General features: G+C 46.9%; 1 protein-coding gene across 1 annotated transcript; it reads left to right on the top strand.

The window, feature by feature from the left end:
• The first annotated feature begins 1,524 nt into the window (after positions 1 to 1,524).
• On the top strand, positions 1,525 to 15,344 carry alg5 (ALG5 dolichyl-phosphate beta-glucosyltransferase). Its single transcript, XM_056284659.1, is given in 13 exon segments — positions 1,525 to 1,854; positions 2,406 to 2,574; positions 6,947 to 6,993; positions 7,218 to 7,286; positions 11,371 to 11,463; positions 12,493 to 12,606; positions 12,749 to 12,808; positions 12,976 to 13,080; positions 13,082 to 13,128; positions 14,245 to 14,290; positions 14,292 to 14,331; positions 14,797 to 14,873; positions 14,875 to 15,344. Coding segments are annotated over 13 exon segments (969 nt in total). The 5' UTR covers positions 1,525 to 1,791; the 3' UTR covers positions 14,914 to 15,344.
• Positions 15,345 to 16,412: the final 1,068 nt, after the last annotated feature.

The raw sequence follows: 16,412 nt of genomic DNA, 5'->3' as shown, positions 1-16,412 counted from the left end.
ACACACACACACACACACACACACACACACACACACACACACACACACACACACACACACACACACACATTCATACCTAGGGACAATTTAGTACGGCCAATTCACCTGACTTACATGTCTTTGGACTGTGGGAGGAAACCGGAGCCCCCACAGGAAACCCACACAGACACGGGGAGAACATGCAAACTCCACACCGACGATGACCCGGGACGACCCCCAAGGTTGGCCTACCCCGGGGCTCAGGACCTTCTTGCTGTGAGGCGACTGCGCTAACCACTGTGCCACCGTGCCACCATAATATATATATATATACCTTTTTTTAAAAGAAACAATGGTAGGGAAAGTGCTCAACAAATAAGGAGCAAAATAATCCATCAGCTGATGATTGCTTATGGCACGAAACAGGCTTGTACTGTCTCGTAAGGAATTTACTTGACTCACTTGATTATATATATATATATATATATATATATATATATATATATATATATATATATATATATATATAGTCCCATGCTCTTCAAAGTCGTTCGAACACATAATTTCTTGAAGTTTAATTTCCCTCTCAGATTATATTCCCCTTTTCTATCTGAGAATATTTTTTGTATATTACTCGGTAGTAGATTGTTTCTTGCTTTGAACATTATTTGTGCTGTGTTAAATTCTACTAAATCCCTGAACTTCCAGGCACTTGACTTGAAAAATAGCGTGTTGGTGTGTTCACGATATCCTACATTAACGATCCTTATGGCTCTTTCCTGTAGGTTGTAGGTTTGTTTTGGAGGTGTTACCCCGTACCTTCACGCAGTAGATCAGATATGGCAAAATAAATGAACAATACAGAGTGTGCGATGATTTATGGTCCAGACGTCCTCTCACTGAGAAATTGCCTCGCACTTAAACAGCCCTGCCTTTTGCAAACAATTATAATTTTACCTTCACACTGTGTGCTGTTTGAGAATATGAGGTATTTACTAGAAGAACCCCGCTACAATGTAGCGGTTTGGTTATCCACCCGTCTAAATCTCCCTCCTCTTCATCCTGCCAGCTAACCACCTTCCCCCTGCCCTAACCCCCCCCACTCCAACTCCCTCCCCCCAAATGCTCAGAATCATCTGAAATGCCGAGAAAAGTGGTTTTTAGCCATTTTTAGAACATGCATATTTTGCATAATTTTTACAGTTATTTTAATTTTCTGCTATTTTTCTGGTCCTCTCTGGAACAATACCTACCACCTCCAAAAAGAATTAGGATCTATCTACACTAACACACACACACACACACACACACCCACACCCACCCACACACACACACACACACACACACACACATTACGAAAATATATGAGTAAGATAGTCGTAACACATTACAGCGCCGTAAAGCGGAAAGTCCTTCACCTCCACGCTACGGGCGCTTTGCAGTCACGCCGTCATTCCCTAGGGGGCGCCGTTTATATCTCGCGCTCGCGCGCGTGGCTCGGCCGGATACGCTGTCGTCTGAGAACGATGACGTGTTCCGGAAGGACGCGGGCACTTCCGCGTCGGCGTGGTTGTGTTCGGTTGTGATTGGGAGTGGGCTTCGGTGCGCCGCGTCCGCAGCGGAACGGGATCATAAACGGTGTTGCTTTCCGCGTTCCCCTCAAAACATCTGCGCGGCCCGGAGGAGCTCCGAGACCGGCTCGAAGACGGGGAGAGGCACAGACGGGTCGAGGAGCTAACGCTGGGCTAGCCTGTCTTAGCTAGCCGCAGCGAGTTGTTGGTGTGTCTCGTCAGTGGTGCCAGGGCATGGAGGATGGATTTCATATGTGATGTGGTCCAGGGCTCGGTTGCGTTGGCAGCGGCCGGATTGATTGCGGTATGTAAAACACTAGCTGGGTCTTCCTGCTATTAGGGAGGGGGGGGGTCGGTAACAGTCTGTCGTTTTTGCAGATCTGTCATTGCTGTAATGCCCCTCATAACCCCCCCCCCCCCAGTAAAGGTTCAGGTAAAGATGGTAGAATGCACAATCACAGTCTTTGTCTCGCTTTTTGAGGTTGTGGACTGTCAATGGATGTGTTTTGTACTGCTGCACAGAGTTGTCAATAGCACTACATTTACACCATCACTGCACCGGTATGGACTTCTTCAGCCCAGGCTGAGTTGGTCTCTTGATGATTGCAGTGTTCAAAGCAGTTGAATCGTCACTGCTTGTAACACTGCAGTTGTTTTGATCGAGGCCAAGAACTATGAATGAGTTGCTCACCCTGAAATGTCATTCTAGCACTGCTCCAGAGCAGAACCAACTCTTGTGATTTGCCAGTTTAAAAATGTATGTATGTAGTTTATGTCCCGGCACAGTCAGTCCAGGCTGAAAAGGGTTCTGGACTAAGCAACCAACCGTCTTTTCTCATCCACCTCCCTTTTCAGGTGTTTGTAATAGCACATGTCACGGCTACTATGATAGATGTGAAACGTCATGAGAAGGAGAAATACTTCATCACTGACACGGGGGAGAAGGAGCCCTTCCCCAGCCTACACGATCCCCACTCCAGGGAGCTCTCCGTCGTAATCCCAGCCTATAATGAGGAACTCCGAAGTGGGTGATGTATATGACAGTGGTTATTACATTATATACAATACCTCTCTGGAGTCATGTAACTGGTGTGAGCTTCACCCGTAGTGTGAGCTGCTTATCGGAGTACGGCGTGCCTTAGACTTAACAACACGGTGTTAAGTTCATGGATGAAAACCGTAAGAAATGTAAAGATGGCGTTCTAAACCGCTTCTCGGCGCTCTCCATTTAGAAATGCACTTTGATGTTGATTAGGGTTGGGCATCGAGAACCGGTTCCAAGTTCGAACCGGTTCCAAAATTCCAATTCCAAAGGAATCATTAAGAAGTTTTAATTTCAATACCGCTTATTGGTTCCTATTTCACTCACGCTAGTTTCAGTTTCAGTACCAGGACCTGGCTATTCGTCTGCACGGCTGCCCCTATAGTCATGCGAGTTGAATGCGTGCATGTCTTCCCGTCTCCTAAGCAACACACCGGTGCTCTTTTTGGACTGGACGATGCTGCACAAAGCGATACGTTTGGTTTTTGTTTAGTGGGAAGATCAGTAAGAGTAGCGAGGGCTCGAGTCTAGGCAGAGCCGTGCGCCATCATGGACTGCAGCAAGAGCTCAAAAGCGTGGCGTCATTTTGTTGGAAAAAAAGACGGGTTGGCACAGTGTAACACCTGTGCCAAACGTATTTGGTGCAAGGGAGGATGCACTACTGACATGACAAAATGCCTTCGTCAGCATGGGATACAAATCAACGAGTGCACCATGTTTGACGTGTTGCGCCACCGTGTTTGACATGTTGTGCCATTCTCCCTCTCCCTCACATGCCTCGTCCCCCTCAGTCGACCCTCGGCCAACAGCCAGCACATCACTGTAATCGGAAAAGTGAAAATTAAATAATGTTTGTCTTATTCTTAACAGCGAGACAGCAAACTAGCTATACACTTCATCGAATTGCTAAAAATTTGTGCAAATACTTAAAAAAAAAATTTGTTAATGAACATTCACACAGTCATTCCTACTTCTCTCTCATCAACTCCCACATGGGCTGCAGCTCCCTAAACAGTAAATTAATTGGTTTTTAGGCTGTTGGCATGTTGTCATTTCGATGGGTTTCAGTGTTAACAGTTACAGCACAGTGAATGAAAAAAGAAAACAGATTATTATTGAATCATATTTAAAAACGGCAACCAAATTAAACTATATGAGATTAATTTACAGGCTCCATCAACTGTATGAAGTCAATTGTGAATATGAATATAATTGAATATGACTTCTGTAAGGTTTTTAAAAAATAATAATTGTGAAATTAGCATATGACCTGTTTTGACTGAGCCCCTCAAAGAATCGGAATTGAGACTCGTTAAGAACCAGAATCAATAAGCAGAATCGGGATCGGCATCAGAATTGTTAAAATCCAAACGAGCTTCACTCATGATGGTTTTCCAAGAATATTGGGTAAATTGCAAAAGCATTTTCATTGTGAAGCTGTTAACTGCACCAACCCTGCCCCTTTTTATTTTATGGAATACTAATCATTCTGTAATTGTGATTATAAATATAATATTATTATAGTAGCCAATATTTGGTTTGCATCCAACATCTGTCTTCCTCAGCACCATCTACAAATGGCTGTGGTTGCCTGGTGTTAACCCAAGTTCTTTTGTGTGGAGTTTGTGGGTTTACGGTGTCCTCCATTTCCTTTACATGGGTGTTTGCCCTTGTTAAGGAGGACTATACTCTTGGAAACATTATTTAATAAAACAAGGGAGCCCTTACTCAAGTGTGCTGATAACTTTCTCACCTCTTTTTTTGGCATTCACTCTGGTTTCCTACAGCGATTTAAAAAGCAAGCCTTTCACATGAATTGGTGATTCTAATTGGCCTGTAGGTAATCCCGTCCTCACCACTGGTAGTCCCATTTAGACTCCAGTTCGTACTCTCATGTGAGTGGGTGTGTGTTACTGTTAGAGGGTGGATACCCGACCCAAGCTCGTCGGGACCCATGAGGTCCGGATTGGACAAAAATTTAGAAATTATGTTTGGGTGGGGTTGGGTCACGTAGGCTTCAAATTATTTTTAGTGAAAATATAGTGCTGGGCGGCACAGTGGCGCAGTGGTTAGCGCAGTCGCCTCACAGCAGGAAGGTCCTGGGTTCGAGCCCCGGGGTAGTCCAACCTTGGGGGTCGTCCTCTGTGTGGAGTTTGCATGTTCTCCCCATGTCTGCGTGGGTTTCCTCCGGGGGCTCCAGTTTCCTCCCGCAGTCCAAAGACATGTAGGTCAGGTGAATCGGCCATACTAAATTGTCCCTAGGTGTGTGGGGGGGGGGGGGGCGTCGGCCCTGTGTGATGGCCTGGCAGCCTGTCCAGGGTGTCTCCCCACCTGCCGCCCAATGACTGCTGGGATGGGCTCCAGCGACCCTGAGAGCAGGATAAGCGAATTTGGGTAATGGATGGATGGATAGTGCTGGGGTGACGGTGCTGAACACAACACGTAGGCTATTTCAGGCAGCAAATGCAGCCTAGCTAAGGATAGAGGACGTCAAACAAAATGTGTCATCGGGGGAGTTTAAAGCTGCCAAAAACCATGCTGGGAAATTGATGGTATGGGGGCATTTCAGGGCTTCAGCTTACATTAACTGCGTCGGGCTCAGGCCGGGTTCGGCAAAAATATGCGGCCCGAGTGACACTCTAGTTACTGTGTGTGTCAGTTAGTTATGGAGTAAATATTCGTTCAAGTTATCACCCTGCCTTCTGCCTAATGCCGGGATCAAACTATTTGAATTTAGCCCGACCCCCCCCCCTTTTTTTTCTCCCCAATTGTATCTGGCCAATTACCCAACTCTTCCGAGCCGTCCCAGTTGCTGCTCCACCCCATCTGCTGATCCAGGGAGGGCTGCAGACTACCACATGCCTCCTCCGATACATGTGGAGTTGCAAGCTGCTTCTTTTCACCTGACAGTGAGGAGTTTCGCGAGGGGGACGTAGCATGTGGGAGGGTTACGCTATTCATTCCCCCTCCCACCTGAACAGGCACCCCAACCGACCAGAGGAGGCGCTAGTGCAGTGACCAGGACACATACCCACACCCGGCTTCCCTCCTGCATACACGGCCAATTGTGTCGGTAGGGACGCCCGACAAGGCCAGAGGTAACACGGGATTCGAACCGGGATCCCCGTGTTGGTAGGCAACAGAATAGACCGCCATGCTACCCGGACGCCAACTTAGGCTGATTTTGACACGACTTTGTCATCGCCGACAAATTTCCAGCATCGGGCCCGATTATGAACGTCAGGCATGACGAACAGGCGTCTTGACCCCGTGTAGTGTGACATAATCGAAGAACAGCGATGTGGTGTTTGGGACGCCCCACGACACCCCGACGAAAAGTCTAGCATGTCACCATTTTTTGCATTTCCCTGCCTAGTTTGACGACTCCTACGACGTGATCCTTGACATTGGCCAATATGATGACAGAGTGCTCTCTGGTGCACATCTGTAAACATGGCAAAGAGAAAGACAAGGTTCGTTGAGCAGTGGCAACAACACCCCTGCAGGCCTTTTTGACGTTTCCTCAAGGGAGGACCATGACGGAGTCAAAAAAGAGAGGCTAAAATGTTGGTGAGAAATGGCAGAGGGGCTTCAGCTGGGAGTAGCTGGTTATGCTATGCTGGGTTATCATTCCCCAGTAGCGCTAGCCGCAACAGCGCCCACAGTCGTTTTTCGTTTCTTTTCTTTTTTTTTCGGAACAGCAAGACCACCAGCATCACACATAGCGGTTCTGTAGCCATGCTTGACCCTCCTCCCCGATGAGACGACCTGTGAGCTCGCGCAAGATTGTGAAAGGCAGCATACGATGATTGGTCGGGGTCATACTTGTAGTGTTGCCAGTCTCCCCCATCCAAGACACAGCAAGAATTTATGACTCTGTGATTGCCTAATCTGACATGGTGACCATCATGAAAGACAAAAATATTGTGTAGTCTGGTCTCGGCATAAAGTATGCGAGGACACGCTCTAACCTGTGGGGAAATTACCAACAAATAACTTAGCCTTGCCTGTACAATTATTTAGGAAGACATTACTTTTAAATTGTGTGGTTATGACTTTGAAATTACAGTCTTCCAAGACTGCTCTGGAGGGGTACAAGACAGACTGTATAATTAGAGATAAGCGCTGTTGAAATCGTCTTTGTCAAGAGCCCCCCTGGCGTGGCTCTTTGAAACTTCGGTGTTCAAATACAGCAGTTTACTTTGTGCTGACTGAGGAATGTTCCACCACCTTGTTCTCGAGGACTAACATTTAACAGTTTGCTGTGTTTCAAATCCAATGCCCCCCCCCCCAGCCTGCAAGGCCATGGTTATTTTACACTCACGTAAGATAACAGAAGTTAATGTCATTTCAGTGCCTGTAATGATGGACGAGGCTATGGAGTACCTAGAGAAGAGACAGGTCAGTGCTTACCCCTACAGTGTCAGTGTCATCAATACAGGGAGAAAGTAAATTCAGTAACTGATGAGTGACATATTTCCCCACCGTGTCCAATTAAGATGTTCGCTGACAAATGAGAAGGCTGTAATCACGTGTTATTAAAGTGACCACTAGAGGGCAGCATGCTACTTAAAAACTGCCCTTTGTGACTCAAATCCCACTTCTGTTCATTTTTTTTGGTACAGAAACTGCACCCCTTATTTACTTATGAAGTCATTGTGGTCGACGATGGAAGCAAGGACAAAACCACAGAGGTAACATTTTTCACCCTTTTTCATAGATAGGTTTTCCAAAGAAAAACATTTCAACCCAGAAATATTTGAAAGTAGCACTATATTGAAGTAATGCAAGTAGAAAGAACTCGTAATTATTTATGAACTCTGTTACGTTCAAGGACATGCCATCCTTATAGCACAGTACATATTGTTTGCCTGATGAAATTAGGACGAAATTACCCAGTGAAATATTCAAATAAGGGTATTGGACAAGGTGGTTTTGTTTCAACAATGGATTCTCAGTGGAGTGCTAAAACCCAAAGTCCAATGAGCATATTCCACAAAATGTGAAAAGGTTGCACATCTCAAATTCTCAAGTCAAGGCGGACAACATTTCACTTGTTTCTATGGCTCACATCACAATAGAAAAACACGGGTTTCAGCACAGAGTCTTCATCAGAGCGTTTGAAGTATATAGGTTCAACTCTGTAATATACACAAGGGCAGTTAATACACAGCTGGGGGTTGTTGGGAGTTGGACCCAATTATTTAGGAACCAATCACTTTTCTTATCCCATGGCAGGGTTGCCACGGGTCTGGAAAGTGCTTGGACTAAAAAAAAAAATCAAGAACTTGAAAGTGCTTGGGGCAGCACGGTGGCGCACTGGTTAGCGCAGTCGCCTCACAGCAAGAAGGTCCTGGGTTCGAGCCCCGGGGTAGTCCATCCTTGGGGATCGTCCCGGGCTGTCCTCTGTGTGGAGTTTGCATGTTCTCCCCGTGTCTGCGTGGGTTTCCTCCGGGGCTCTCCGGTTTCCTCCCACAGTCCAAAGACATGTAGGTCAGGTGAATCGGCCGTACTAAATTGTCCCTAGGTATGAATGTGTGTGTGTTTGTATCGGCCCTTTGATGGTCTGGCGGCCTGTCCAGGGTGTCTCCCCACCTGCTGCCCAATGAATGCTGGAATAGGCTCCAGCATCCCCGTGACCCTGAGAGCAGGATAAGCAGTTCAGATAATGGATGGATGGATGGAAATTGCTTGGATTTACCAAACAAAAAGGTCCTTAAAAGTGCTTGGCTTTAGCCTACTGGCACGTCTGAGTTGGAGCCTTGTGTGCTCTGTTATCACAAAGTTCACCCGATACCATTGTTATACATCTGGAGCACTGGGCCATGCTTGATACACCTTCTTCCTGTTCAATCATCACTCTCCATGTAGGCTACAAGCATACAGCGGTTTCCTGATCACCATGCTGTGTCATTGGCTGTTGTGCTCTCTCGTAGGCATTCCTGGCTCAAATATACGGCTGGTCACCTAGGTAACCCGTATCATTTAGCTCCACCTCCCTCTCTGGTTTTTGACTGGTGACACACCCAGTGGCACAAGCTATGCTAACCACAGCTAACTATTGGGAGAAAATAATGAATGAATGTGTGTGCTCACTTCAACAGTGAGCACACAGTTTTTAGCTAATTGTACTGGGTTCTGTTGGTTGTTTGACTCTTTGGGGAAAAAAAAATACAACATTGTGCATTGTATTTAGTGTATTTGTGTCTCTGCTGCATCAAGGCTAGGCCCAAAGCGCGCGCACTCATCACCTCGTCAAAAGTAGCGGCTTTTTCCCCCTGCCTCGAGTGCTGTCCCAACATGCCCAGCCAATGGCGGTCAAATGACCTATGGTTGGTAATTCTGAAATAATTTGTAATTGAAAAGTGCTGGAAATGGTTCATCATAGAAGAGTGACAACCCGGCCATGGTTCTAGGTACAGGGGCCAGTCACAAGTATATTGTTAAATTTGGTTTGAACCCCGTTACATATAATATGAAGCTTCACAAAACACTGCTGGCCATCATTGATTCACTATTAAGACCATACAATAGATGGCAATCAAGGGACATTTCAGTAAATCTCATTCATTTTCTATTATAGGATGATCTTAAGGTTGATTCTGCAACCTTAATTGGTCAGTGGTAACATTCATATTTGTGGGTTTCAAAACAGTCCCAACTTAAAAAGCGTTTTAAGATGAAGTCATCGTTAATTTGGAGTCATAGTGTTGAGTATGTGTATCCAAAACGTTTCTCTCTGCACCAGTTTCTTTAAAACATCACCACCTCTAATAGGCGTCGTGGCTTTCTCAATCCCACAGAATTTTAATGGAGAGGGTGAACCGTGACTTGTTTCAACATAATGTTTTGCAGTTACATAATCCATATTGTCGTTATGGATTGCAGTTTTGATCTCCAGTATTTGTTGTTTAAGGGGTTGTTTTGTTTGTCCAAAATGTAAACTTAGAATTAATAAGTTCCTGATTTCATATTCATGGTATTGTTGCAGCTGGGGCGGCATGGTGGCGCAGTGGTTAGTGCAGTCGCCTCACTGCAAGAAAGTCCTGGGTTCGAGCCCCGGGGTAGTCCAACCTTGGAGGCCGTCCCGGGTCATCCTCTGTGTGGAGTTTGCATGTTCTCTCCGTGTCTGCGTGGGTTTCCTCTGGGTAATCCGGTCAGTGTTGTAGTACTCGAGTCCAGGACTCGGACTCGAGTCCTGAGTTTCAGGACTCGTGACTCGACTTGGACTTGAGCACTGATGGCTTGGACTCAGACTCGAACACTGGGGACTCGGGACTCGACTCGGACTCGGTTTAGTGACTCGACTACAACACTGGTGTGTGTGCACATGCTTGCGAGTGCATTTGTTTGGCTGTTGTGTCACAAAGTAAATAAACTCTCTTTGAAATGGTGACAGCTGTGTCTTTTTGTTTCATGGCGACCTTTTTTATTTGTATGGCAGCTGTTTTACGGTGCCAGAGTGGAGCACTGGAGCCCATCCTGGAACTCGACTCAGACTCAACCTCGATATGACTCGGACTTGGACTCAGGTAATGAGGACTTGACTCGGACTCTACCCGGACTCTTCTTTGGGGACTTGGACTCGAACACTGGGGACTCGGACTCGAGGTTTAGCGACTCGACTACAACACTGGCTCTGGTTTCCTCCCACAGTCAAAAGATGTGTAGGTCAGGTGAATCGACTATACTAAATTGTCCCTAGGTGTGAGTGTGTGTGCTGGCCCTGTGATGGCCTGGCGGCCCTGTCCAGGGTGTCTCCTCGCCTGCAGCCCAGTGACTGCTGGGATAGGCTCCAGCATGCCCGCGACCCTGAGAGCAGGATAAGCGGTTAAGACAATGGATGGATGGATGGATGGCTGTTGCAGCAGACACAGTTACCACATCTATAGATGCCAGTTGTTGTCAGCCATGTGGTCTTGTTTTGAGTCATATTTTTGCACATGATAATGTTTTTAACTATAGGTGCTCTCCTGGATGAGAACAGGGGTGGGGTTTGCAGAAGTCCTTCAAAGATTGTTCTGCTTGAAGCGCGTGTCGGTGTTGCTTGAGTGTCTCTTTTATTTGTGACACACAATGATTATATTCTGTAGAGAAACCAGCCCGGCTTGGGTTCCTTGTTTTTGCGTATTGGATATGAGATCAGAACGAGAGGTGGCGTTGGCACGTTGTGTGGCTTTCTGAGTAGCATGGGAGGGATAATCTCTTTCCTTGAACCGAGTAGCCATGATGGGGTTTTTTTGGGAGCGAAAGTCATCAAGACCTGGGCAGTTGCATTTGAGCCTCAGAAACCGACCAGCCGGGATGGTCGCCAGCAGCAGGCAGCACTGAGTTGCGTTCCACGTCTTTTCGGTAGACAGGAGTGAAATGTGAGTATTTCATCCTCCTTGACTTGAAAATTTGAGCTGCGCTACCTTTTCACGCTGTTTAATACTGTTACAGAGAGGGCAGGGAAAAACCCATTGTATTATAGTCAGCGAACCAATCAGGTTCTTTCTTTCTGCCACCTCATCTTCTATTAGGACTCTTAGGAAGGTTTTTTACTATTATACATTGTCATGTTTAAGTAAGTAGCAGCGTGCACAAAACAAGAGATTGAAAATAAGATTAAAACAAGATGGTCGAGTCCTGTAAATTTACATCCACATTCAAGCAAATTTCCTTGACCCCCGCACTTTCTCACCCATAGCAGTTGCACTGGGCACAACATTTGACTATGCATCTTAACTAAGCAGTTGATTAATATGCATGTACAACAATGCTACATCGCCTTCACAGGTTGCCTTACACTACACAAGAAAGTATGGTGCAGACAAAGTGCGGATCCTGACACTGGTGAAGAACAGAGGCAAAGGAGGGGCTGTGAGGATGGTGAGACCCCAGCTGTCACACTGCTGTCTGAATGAGTCTGGTACAAGAGTCAGGGGTCACACGTAGACCTGTTAAGTCTCAACATGTATTGAAAACATTCATCAAAACAAACATTCATGTCTTGAAAATATTTGGAATTACAGTTGTCAAAGGGTAAAGGGGCGTCTGGGTGGCATAGCGGTCTATTCTGTTGCCTACCAACACGGGGATCGGCGGTTCGAATCCCCGTGTTCCCTCCGGCTTGGTCAGGCGTTCCTACAGACACAATTGGCCATGTCTGTGGGTGGGAAGTCGGATGTTGGTACCTGTCCATTAGCGCCTCCTCTGATCGGGTCGGGGCACCTGTTCGGGGGGACTGGGGGGAATAGCGTGATCCTCCCACGCGCTCCATCCCCCTGGTGAAACTCCTCACATGTATCGGAGGAGGCATGTGGTAGTCTGCAGCCCTCCCCGGATCGGCAGAGGGGGTGGAGCAACAACCGGGACGGCTCGGAAGAGTGGGGTAATAGGCCAAGTACAATTGGAGGAGAAAAGGGGGACAAGAAAAAGGGGGAGTAAAGTTGTAAAAGGAGAAATATTGCTTCCCCGCCCAAACACACACTTGACTTTTCATATTGTGTGGTTGTAGACCCACCTGCTATGTCGCAGTATTTGGAGCTACAGGATCTATTGAACACCCACAATCTTCAGTACTTTCGGAATTTTGTACATTTGGAATTAAAATGGAAAATATACAACAACATATATGTCGAAAGTTGATTTTATGTTCATCTGCCTTGTCTACTTTTCTTTTTTGCATTGCTGCATTAGTAAGTGCTTTCAGTAAGTCTGTTGTTATCTGCCACCACATTGTGTTCCTCGTCCACTTCTTCTTCTTTTCCATGAGAGTCTGTTTGCTCTGGAGTTTATCCGTTCATCAGAAACGAGGTCCGAGGATTTGTGTCTCGCTGTGGAAACGTAACATCCACGGAAATTAATTCTGATTTAAGGTGACACAAATGACCCAGACTGGATTTGTTTGGCTGTCAGGGAATGCTGAGCTCCAGAGGGAAGGTCATCCTGATGGCCGATGCTGACGGAGCCACCAAGTTTGCAGACTTGGAGAAGGTTGAGGCAGGCCTTCATGATCTCGACCCTAAACCAGTGGGTGTTTTCTTTTTTTCTTCTCTTACTTAGCCATTGACTACTGCATATTACTAACAGTGCATGTTGTTAACGTGTGCCGTGGTAATAGATGTCCGCCATCTTTTTGACAACTTAAGAAGCCTGTTTTTTTTTTATTTAGGAAAACATGGCTATTTCCTGTGGCTCCAGAGCTCACCTGGAGCAGGAGTCAGTTGCAAAGGTAAATGTCTGTCAGTATGCGTGTTTTTTTTTTCCTTGTCTTTCAATCAATATTACTTAACATGCTTCAGTATATACCCACCTCCTAAGTGTAACTGACAGTTAAAGGTGTCAGTAATGTGCATTTGTATCCCACCGTAAGCTGCTATTTCTGTGCCTCTGTCGTAGCGGTCTTCCTTTCGCACTGTCCTGATGTATGGATTCCACTTCCTGGTGTGGTTCTTCTGTGTGAGAGGGATCAAGGACACGCAGTGCGGCTTCAAGCTCTTCACCCCGCGAGGCGGCCTTAAAGACCTTCTCATCTCTCCATGTGGAGCGCTGGTGAGAATTCAGTCTCTACCCACAAATATTTAGTGGTGCCGGGGCGACCGGGTGGCGTGGTGGTCTATTCCGTTGCCTGCCAACCCTGGGATCGCCGGTTCGAATCCCCATGTTACCTCCGGGTTAGTCGGGCATCCCTGCAGACACAATTGACCGTGTCTGCGGGTGGGAAGTCTGATGTGGGTATGTGTCCTGGTCGCTGCACTAGTGTTAAAGTTGTTAGAATTTTAATTTTGGTGTCAGTTTCATAACAGACATACTAACATATGCAGAGCATTAATATCTCAACTGGGTATTTATCTTGACAGAATGCAGAGTTTAAAAACCGGGCGGCGTTTTGACGACCCGTGGTCATTTTGGGTAGGAGTGAAATCCCGGTCGTTCTAGTGTCAGGCAACAGCAACTGGGAAGCTCGGGCTAACAATGGCTGGAGCCAAGCAATGGACAAATTCTTGAGGAGAACCTGCTTCAGAGTGCCAAAGACTTGGATCAGGGAGACAATTAATCTTCCAACAGGCAAACAATGACCCCGAGCACACAGCCAAATCAACACTGGGTTGGCTTCACAACAAGAATGTCCAAGTCCTTCAGTGGCGGAAGCCGAAGCCCAAACTTGAATCCCACCAAAGATCTTAGAAACGATTTAAAGATAGCTGTTTATGGGCGCTCGCCGTCCAGCTTGAACCGGCTCAGACAAATCTGAAAGGATGGCAAACTTCTGTGATAAAGTCCCTCAATCTACAGGTGCCAAAACTGATACACACTTTTACGAAGGATGAGTACTTAAAGCTAGATACCTTTGTAATGGACTTGCAAAACTTTCCAAAAACCTTGTCATTATGGGTTATTTTGTGTAGACAGTTGACCAAAAAAAACTCAATTCATTTTATTACACCACAAACTGTGCAACAGCTCCGAGGGGCATTTTATGAAGCCACCTTGTATTGCCAGTTGCTCACCTTCGTGTCTCCAATTCACGGGAAAGTTTTTGACATTGTCTGACAATATCCTTGGCACCGATACAACACATTTTTTCATGCAACAGTTCAGGAAGAGATATTAATCGTGACGGTGCTGCGCCCGTCTGTGGTGCATTTCTTTCGTTCTCTGCTGAAGGGCCTTCGATGTGGAGCTGCTATACGTCGCCCAGTGTTTCAAAATCCCCCATAGCGGAAGTGGCTGTCAACTGGACCGAGATAGAAGGTAGGTTTTACCCAGAATGCAGGTATTTGTCCACACTTCCAGTGATGTGAATTATTTGGATTTCTGCAAGGCAAAGCAGCACATTTATATCACCATCCATCACTCCCTGTTGGTTTAGCCGCAGTATTTACACGTGTATCTAAACTTGTTTGTCCTTGTTATACAAACTCTTGAGTTCGTTGGAATGAAGGAAATGGCATGGCCAAATGGTGTTGTTTACTCTGCCTTTTAATGTGTAATTTAATACTGCTTTTCATTGCTTTCTATTTGTGTCTTTTGACCTGCTGAATGACCTCTGGGAGTAAAGCACAGTGTGTGTATTCAAGTTGCTTAGCACCCCTGTGTTACAGCCTATCCGTAGTTGTCGTGCTGTCGGCAAATTGTCAAGTTTTCCGCTGTTGGACGATGAAAATTTCCCCTGCAGTTGAGCGCCGCCTGCAATGGTGTGTCTTTCTGCTTTGCCAGGATCCAAGTTGGTCCCGGTGTGGAGCTGGCTGCAGATGGGACGAGACCTGGTGTTCATTCGCCTGCGTTATATCACCAGGTGCCTGGAGGCTGGAGTCCCCACAGAAGACCGACTAGTCGGATCAGAGACAGTCTGTGATAGGGCCATTAAACTTGACTGAGTGGGATTACCAAATGCCATAATCATCAAATGCCATACTGGCGTCATATTCTCTCTCTAAACGCTCCGATTGGAGAAGAGGTGATGACACAGTGGAGAGTTTCACATGGTCCTGCTTGTTGTTAGGTTGGCAGTGGCTTGTGGTGGCCGCAGTTACTTCACTGTTACCACAGCTGTCAAGATGTGTTTCGTATGACTGATCCGTGTACTTACTTACTTGTTTTGTTTTTTTTATTATTATTATTTTGTGGTAACGAGCGGCAAGCGCGAAAGACTTCTTGCATAATGTGAAGGATATGTCAACCACATTTTTATCAGGATTTTGGCAGATGGAATGAAAAATTCATTTTATTAGGTTTCCTCACAAGAGCAGGGGGGGTCTATTCGTTGGAATTGTGTATGTGGGTTTGTGGGCTGGCTGATTTGAGCCGGAAAAGAATGAATAAAAAGATGAATATATACTTAAATTTGCCATTGTGACTGCAATGACTTCACCATCATGGTACACGTCCAATAAATTGGCTGTTCCTTGGCATCTGTAGCGCTGATGGAGCTTTTATATCCCCATGTAGATTCTTCACTTCACGGTTTTACTGCGGATGATGTGCATAGTCCGGATTTTATCGTGTCCAGTCCACTCGTGCGGGCGCACCTACCGTCCGGGGTCAGCATCCACCGCCACTAAAGTCGTCCATTCAGAATGGGTTTTTTTTCCCCTATTTCCCAAGATTTTTTTTTTCTTTTCTTTAAGTGTCCTCCCAGCATTTTTGTGGTCCAAACAAATGGAAGTCTCCACTACAAGGCTGCTCTTCATGCAGTTTGAGGGGTTGCCGCTAGTGCGCATGTCTCCTCGGGGGGGGGGGGGGGCACGAGCCCGGGAAGCGCATCCTGTCTGTGCCCTGTTTGTCTGGGTGTCCCGTGGCACTGGCGAGACGAGACTTCTCATTAAAACGGAAGGAACCTCATGGTTACGTTTCGCCACCTCTCGGGCCCAACTGCAGAAAGCCGGGGGGGGGGGGGGATGTGGGTGGGGGTGGGGAACTTGTCCATCCGCAGCAGCCCCTTGATCCCTCTCCCCCTCTCTCATCCAGCACGCACACATGGGGTGGAGGGGGGGGGGAACTTGTCCATCCGCAGCAGCCCCTTGATCCCTCTCCCCCTCTCCCATCCAGCACGCACACGTTGCCGGGCTGAGCGAGGGGTGGTGGGTTAGGCTTACCTATACTGCCACACTGACCCGCCACCCACTTGAGGCTGTGCGGCGTGATAGCTGCGCTGGCGGGGTGGCTATGTGGCTCGGAGTGACCCCCCCCCCCCGCCGAAGCGGCTGGCTGTTACCTGCCCGCTGCAGCGTTGTTACGTCCCACGGCAGTTGCTGTAAACTGCGAAAATGTCAAACTTGCAGACTCGCTGTCGCCAGCCGGGCTTGCGTCATTAACTGGACCAGTCAAGGCAC

Source organism: Lampris incognitus, chromosome 8, assembly GCF_029633865.1.
Source record: "Lampris incognitus isolate fLamInc1 chromosome 8, fLamInc1.hap2, whole genome shotgun sequence".
Classification (NCBI taxonomy): domain Eukaryota; kingdom Metazoa; phylum Chordata; class Actinopteri; order Lampriformes; family Lampridae; genus Lampris; species Lampris incognitus.
The sequence above is the reverse complement of the archived record's forward strand: the minus strand, read 5'-3'. Positions and strand labels throughout refer to the sequence as shown.